Here is a 7,336-nt window from a genome sequence, read left to right on the forward strand (position 1 = left end):
TTTTGAGTCCTGCGATGAGTAATCAGAGGTTTCCTGTTTTCATGTTGACATCACAAGTCAAGCTTGGTGCAAACAGTTTACATCTGACTCACTGCACTGCAGCTTTTATTGTGCCAAGAAAGATTTCATGTGGGTGTTATCTGCAAATCTGCTAGAGCTGAGAATAAACACATACAAACAATCCTAAAGTTTACAATTAAAAACAAGCTGAAGGAGGGCAGCGGCACGCCAACCGGGGCTGACTGTCCAACGTGGGAATCCCTGAGTCCGGCGCAGTGACTGGACTCAGGGTATTTAGACTGACATATTTGTAAAGCGCTCCATCAAATAATGTGGACAACTATTTGATCTGGATTAAGAGTCAAGTTTCATGAATAAATGTTATCTTGGTTGGCATTTAAACTGAATTTATCCAGAAATCCAACATCAAAAGACCATGAGGCCGGTGTGTGTGCTTATTTTAATCCATTCACTAATCACATGTATATTGAAGCATTTTCAATATTAAAACACACACACACATTTGATCTTGTGAAATGGTTGGGTGTGCACTGTGCAGGCATCCTGCAGGCTGGTTGGACGTGTCTGTGCCTGTTCACAGAGGTGTGTTCTACAAAATCATCCGCTCGGTTCAAGCATTAAGAGTTTAACTTTCATTGTTATGGTCATGGGTCAAAATAAGATTTATGTGTGAACAGCATCACATCGTTTACATTTAAAATAAATAAAATATGTGACGCTTACATAATAAAAAAGACTGCTGATTCATTTCTGAAATCACTTTATGAACAGTTTTATTGTAGATGCTTAACAATGATATGCAAAACAGCAAACAACTTCTGTGTGCGCTCTGGTTCACCTCAGCAGCCTTTGTTCTGGTGTTAGAATAAGCCCAAATGCCATTGTTGCGCCAGAATGAGCAGCGCATCGCTGAAATGAAGGGGAGGGACTGAATCCTGCAGAACGCAGCGCCTCGCTTCAATAAAGCCATTTGTGTCCCTGTCCTGTCCCCTGTCCTCTGTCCTCTGTCCTCTGTCCTGACAACCGGCTGAGGAACTGACCAACGAACCAGCGGGAACCTTAACCCTAGATATTTATTTATATGATGCTCTCATCCCATCCCGGGAAGTTTCCGTTTGTTTCAACTAAAAGCGCTAAAAACTGTTTGGCAGGTGTTTTTTTGTTTGTTTTTTTAACAATGTTCCTCTGGCTCCTCTGAAGTGTTTTGGGTTCCTGCTCTGCACGGCACAAACCGGCCCTTAGAGAATCTGTTCCGTGCGTTTTGAGGATTCGGGGATGCGCACCAACCACTCGGCGGCTGGGAGGACCGCCATGGTCCCGACCATCCCATCCGTCATGTTCGTCTTCGGGGTCGTGGGCAACGTCATCGCCGTCGTGGTGCTCTGCAAGTCTCGCAAAGAGCAGAAGGAGAGCAGCTTCTACGCGCTGGTGCGCGGACTGGCGGTAACGGACCTCCTCGGCACGCTGCTGGCCAGCCCGGTCACCCTCGCCCTTTACGCGCAGGGCGCGTGGCCCGGAGAGGAGCCGCTGTGCCAGTACTTCGGCTTCACCATGCTCTTCTTCTCTCTCTCCGGACTCAGCATCATCTGCGCCATGTCCGTGGAGAGATACGTGGCGATCAACCACCCCTACGTCTACAACGACCACGCAGACCAAAGGCTGGCCGGATTGTCGCTCCTCGTCATCTACGTCTCCAATGCGCTCTTTTGCGCGCTGCCGATCGCCGGCTTCGGGCGGGTGAGGAAGCAGTACCCGCAGACTTGGTGCTTCCTGGAGTGGCGGAGCAACAGAACCAGCGACGCCGCCTACTCCTTCATGTACGCGGGCTTCAGCTCTCTCCTGATCCTCGCCACCGTCGTCTGTAACGTGATGGTGTGCGTGGCTTTGATTCGGATGCACAGGCGTTTCGTGCGCAGGACGTCGCTGGGAACCGACGTGGTGCGCAGCTTTGGGCGTCTGGCCGGTGCAGAGATTCAGATGGTCATTCTGCTCATAGGCACGTCGGCTGTGGTGCTCATCTGCTCCATTCCGCTTGTTGTGAGTTATCCGATTATTTCTACCCGTTACGCGCGACTATATTACGCAAATGTGGCGTTTCTTGTATAACTATTTGGAAACTAATGCCATGTGTTCCTTTCTATACACACACTGTGTCCTGAAGCCACTAATGTTAGTTAGTATTGGTTCTATTAAGAACGATTAATAATGACTATTGTTTTAACCAAGGAAATATCTGTGCATGTGGAGGAAGTAATTTCCTCTCCTTTTTCACTATTCCTAAAGAAACACGGCTCATTGTCATCCTGTCTGTATTCTCTTTTTTCTTGCAGGCGCAGGTGTTCTGGAACCAGCTGTATAAGCCCCCAGTGGAGCTCCGGCTGGACAGGAACCCTGATTTACGAGCCATACGCTTTGCGTCTTTCAACCCCATCCTCGACCCCTGGATCTATATCCTTCTGCGCAAAGCTGTTCTTCTCAAAGTCATTGAGAAAGTCAAGTGCTTATTTTGCATGGTGGGAGCACAGAGGCAACAGAGACAGGGGAACTTCAACTGCATAGATGGTTATCAACTCTCCTTGGTCACCCCTAAGCGGGACTCACACTCCCTGGCTTCCCACAGCCCACAAAATGTCACCAGTACCTCCCAGACCTTCCTCCATCTGCCGGAGGGAAGTGGAAGCTATCGTAATGAAGAAATGCTCTGATTCGCAGCATTCACTGGCTTCTTATTCATCTGAGCAGCACAGTGTGAAGGCTCAGAATGCAGGAGGGACATGCAATAAGGGACCATTCGTCCTTGCCATGTCCAAAATGGACATGAAGTGAATCCTCACTTGACTGAGTCATTTCCCACTGAATGGCCCCACCAAGAGAACTTATGAACCGCTGAGAAAGGAGAAAAGCACATGAAAATAAGAAATTGCTCTTTGCTGAGGGTCAGACATCCCTTTGGGATTAATAAAGTATTCTGAAAGCGAAACTTGAAGTGCTGTGAACTGGAATCTTCTTGCGATCAGCACCGAGCTACCTCAGATGTTGCCTGTCTCTGACTGTGTGAGCAGATTGTGCTCTGAGAGACGACCCATTTATTCAAGGCTCAAATGTGAATGACGGAAAAAGATGTCCTTCTAGATTTCTGCTCTGATGCTTGGTCATTGTGGAAGTATTTATTTTACACTGCATGAGGTAATTGAGTCACCCGTGCCTTTCTCTTAAAACTGCATCGAACCCGGTCCTTGTGAGTAATCGTGAGGCTGTGTGCTGCCTTTGTATGGCTTGACTAGTCTATTGAGCAGTATTGTAAGAGCCTCTTGAGAAACATATGTTGATTCTATGGCTATGAACAGTGCAGTATTATTATGCGGTCAGCGCAGCTATTTTCCTCTGCCCTGGAAGACACAGAGATATGTCATCTCGAATCCTACTATATTGGTTTTCCTTCTGACACTGACGGCACAAAGATTCCTGCCGTGTGATAATTAATGTGTGACTGAAACTCTTTTCGAATGTTGAACTTTCTTTTTCAGCAGAAAATGAGATGTAAATCATGGATAGATGTGGATCCACGTGGAATATTAAATATTACAAACAATATGCTAAAGCATCAGTGTTTCAGTGTTTCAGTGTTGTGTATAATATATATTGGGCTCGATGCAGGAAGCAGAGCGCGGCTTCCTTAACAGACGCTTTCTCCCTGTATGCAAACGATCTACTGTGTTTTGAGGAATACAATTAATGAGACCAATGTCACCATACACTGCTAACAGTATAAGTAAATATTTTAAACACAAAGTTTCTCACACTTGTTTGTGTTTTTAAGTTTTGCCTTATGACCCCTACTAGCACTTTAGAAAAAATATGGTTTTTTTTTTTTTAAAACTAAGTCTGAGATGATGGGAAAAAAAGCAATCATCAGGGTCTCAGGAAGTAGACCTGCCTGAGAGAACTCCCCTCCTGAAATAATAAACACGGCCTAAGCTCCAATTCATTCTAATTAAGCTTAAACAAGCAATCCAGAAGCTGAGGCTACCTTTTAGCAGCAAAATGTCGGCGGATCCGGACTCTGGGAACAACACAAATGAATACTGTTTTAGATAAAAGGGACTACGCAGTTTGGTGTCGCAGTGTGATGCATGGAACAAACCTATACCTCTTAGCAATTTGACCGTCTTTGCTTCGAGCAGTCTGCCGTACCAAATTAAACAGAATCAACAAGCGAGGAGGCTGATATCGACCGTCTGTGTGAACAGGTGCACATTCACCTCTAGCACCAATGACTTGCAGGACGGCCCGCTAACCTCTTACACACGGTTGCTTCAAATCCACATATTTTATTGGGAGTTAGTGATTCGTTAGCTATGCATGGATGTCACAGCGGTTGTGGGAGAAAGCTGCGAAGCTGCAGCGTCCCTCAGAGATGCTCTGAACGCTGTCCTCTCCGAGGACAAACAACAGAAAGCACCTGCTGCTGCTGCTCCACGCATGCTGCCACCCTGAATCGAAAAGGACAAAGAACAATTCCAATTTGTAAGTAAATATACCAGAACCAAAACTGAGCTGGCACAAAAAAAACAATAAATGGTGAACGTGTCTGTGTTGAATGATGTAAATTTAAAAAAAGGGAGTGAAATATAAGTAGATGTGATTTCACAGACTGTCCTGAGTAGTTTCTATCACAGTAGTGTGAATGTAATCCATCCATGTGACACCCGTGAAGCACGATTATCTCAGCACTGATGCCCTATCAGAACAAGGAGAGCTTGTTCACTGATAAACTGAATAATGTTTTTGTGCATATCAACGTGTACAAGGATTTAGAGAACATGCAAAGAAAGTCTGATCAAAACGTCAACAGAGCGGAATGATTCGACTTTAATGCAGAACCATCAATATTTTTGTCTGTGCTGCACAGATCTCAACATGGAATGTAAAAACCATGCGTGGGGCACGTCCCCGGCAACCTGCAGACATGAAGGATTGTTATATGTGTACAACTCAGTGCCAGATAGATGACCTCTTCATCCAGGAAAGACTTGACACTGAAACAAAATATTATTCTAATGAAACACGGCCTTGTGTTACTGAAGAAACAATAAAACCAGTGATGTGAGCAGCTACAGGCCAGGAAGCAGTCATCTGCCTGACAACATTAAATCTCCACTAATCTACAGGAAATATAGAGGGACTCATTCCAAAGATTTCTAAGCAGAAATATGCATAGCAGCAGGTTTCCATGAACGAGTAATGCTAATCTTCTCTATTATATAATATCCAGGGAATTACGGAAACACATGTGAGATAACGAATCGGATTACAAGCCAATCAGATGCGTTTAAAATATATATATATTTTGCATGGGTTTAAAAAAAATTGTGGTGTTTTTTTCCTGTAAACAAGGAAGTTAAACAGTTTGACTTTCCATAATAAACTGGATTTTCTGCCTCCTCCTAAAGGGAAGAAGAAAAAAAAATCTGATTAAAACGCTTTTGTCAGGAATAGTATGGTGCTTCCAGGAGAGCGTCCAATGACAATGGAAGTATAAGAACATCTGGTGTTGGTGCTGATGTGTGCGTATCACCGCCTATGTGTGTGTGTGTGTGTGTGTGTGTGTAGTGTGTACTTGCTAAGGCCACATTCATTGAAGCTTTTTCCACAGTTCACTGCCGGCCACACAATCTAAGGAGGGTCAGATTTCACTGAGTCATTAATAGCCGTAAACATCCAAGGAAAGTTTGCTGTTGCATACACAAACTGCATATCATCGAGGAAATGAGTTGCAAGGGTCAAAGATTATGAAGTATGAAGTGCTGCAACTGCACAAAAACCGATGCCAGGGTTGTGTGTCACCACCAGATGATTTCTGGTCAGCCAAAGTAATTCCTGGAAGTTTCAGGAGACTCTATGCATGTGGGATTTATCTTAGAAAGTAAATTCTCCCAACTATGCCGTTAGCACAAGTTTAATATGATTGGGGGGGGGGGGTATTTGACAAATACATGCAATGATATGATTGTCTAAATGTATCAGAATGAAGTTTCCAAGTTGTCTTTGCCAGATTGTGTCAATGGTAAACTAGTTTTCCAGAGAGGTGCTCTAACAGATGTGCTCGGATACGGACTGGAAGCCAGCAGCTTTTCCCAGCTTACGCTGGAGTTCCTGCCAAACTCTGAGCCCCAGTCAGTGATTCTTGGAGCGCTGAGCATCTTTTTCTTTTTACAAAATTTGTCTTCATTCCTAATATAAAAATAATCCCCTGGAATTATTTATACTATGGCATGCCGTTCAGGAACTTATTATATATATATATCAAAAGTGCTGGAATATATGGACCGAACTATGAAAAGTCTGAGAATATGGACCGAACTCTGGAATATATATACGAAAAGTCTGAGAATATGGACCGAACTATGAAAAGTCTGAGAATATGGACCGAACTCTGGAATATATATACGAAAAGTCTGAGAATATGGACCGAACTATGAAAAGTCTGAGAATATGGACCGAACTCTGGAATATATATTTTGATATATATATTCAGACATTTTCATAAATATATTCAGACATTTTCATATATATATTCAGACATTTTCATAAATATATTCAGACATTTTCATATATATATTCAGACATTTTCATAAATATATTCAGACATTTTCATAAATATATTCAGACATTTTCATAAATATATTCAGACATTTTCATAAATATATTCAGACATTTTCATATATATATTCAGACATTTTCAAATATATATTCAGACATTTTCATATATATATTCAGACATTTTCAAATATATATTCAGACTTTTTTCGGTGCACGGGAATATATATTTGAAAGCCGCGGTGTAGTGGTTAGGGCTCCGCACTCACACCCCTGTTGCGCCTGTTCGGTTCCCGGTCGCGGAGCCAGATCGATCTTGTGTCATAAATGGAGTCAGCTCGAAATCTAGTGCCGGCAATCCTCAGTGAGGAGATAATGAACGCCCTGAAACAAATCCGCAGGTTTTTTTTTGAAACGCTCCTCTTAGACAGGATGTTTGACTGTATTTGTAATGTAATGCATGCTGTGGGTGTCCGTCTGACGCGCGACAAGTCACGTGATGGCTGGCGTGCCGACAGCTGATCGTCACGCCCCCTCGCTGGCCAAACTGTTCTGGCTTCATACGGCACTTGACAAGTCGCGTGATGGGGTCGAAGCTGCCTGCCCCGGAACATGCATAGTTCCGGTCGAGGCTGCCTGCATGCATGTTCGGTCGAGGCTGCCTGCCCCGGAACATGCATAGCGCCGTATAAAGCCAGAACGGCGCTATGCATGT

At 43.9% G+C, this 7,336-nt stretch overlaps 1 protein-coding gene across 1 annotated transcript; it reads left to right on the top strand.

The window, feature by feature from the left end:
* The first annotated feature begins 1,296 nt into the window (after window positions 1–1,296).
* On the top strand, window positions 1,297–2,913 carry ptger4a (prostaglandin E receptor 4 (subtype EP4) a). The gene is made up of 2 exons (XM_068759727.1): window positions 1,297–2,058; window positions 2,352–2,913. The coding sequence occupies exons 1-2, from the start codon at window positions 1,297–1,299 to the stop codon at window positions 2,724–2,726; spliced, it is 1,137 nt and encodes a 378-aa protein (XP_068615828.1). The 3' UTR covers window positions 2,727–2,913.
* Window positions 2,914–7,336: the final 4,423 nt, after the last annotated feature.

This window comes from Brachionichthys hirsutus, unplaced genomic scaffold (assembly GCF_040956055.1).
Source record: "Brachionichthys hirsutus isolate HB-005 unplaced genomic scaffold, CSIRO-AGI_Bhir_v1 contig_711, whole genome shotgun sequence".
NCBI classification, from domain to species: domain Eukaryota; kingdom Metazoa; phylum Chordata; class Actinopteri; order Lophiiformes; family Brachionichthyidae; genus Brachionichthys; species Brachionichthys hirsutus.

Bases quoted from the DNA above. Each gene is read 5' to 3' on its own strand.
- ptger4a (XM_068759727.1), top strand. From the start codon at position 1,297: ATGCGCACCAACCACTCGGCGGCTGGGAGGACCGCCATGGTCCCGACC. The intron at 2,059-2,351 runs GTGAGTTATCCG...TTTTTCTTGCAG, and splicing joins TCTGCTCCATTCCGCTTGTT to GCGCAGGTGTTCTGGAACCA.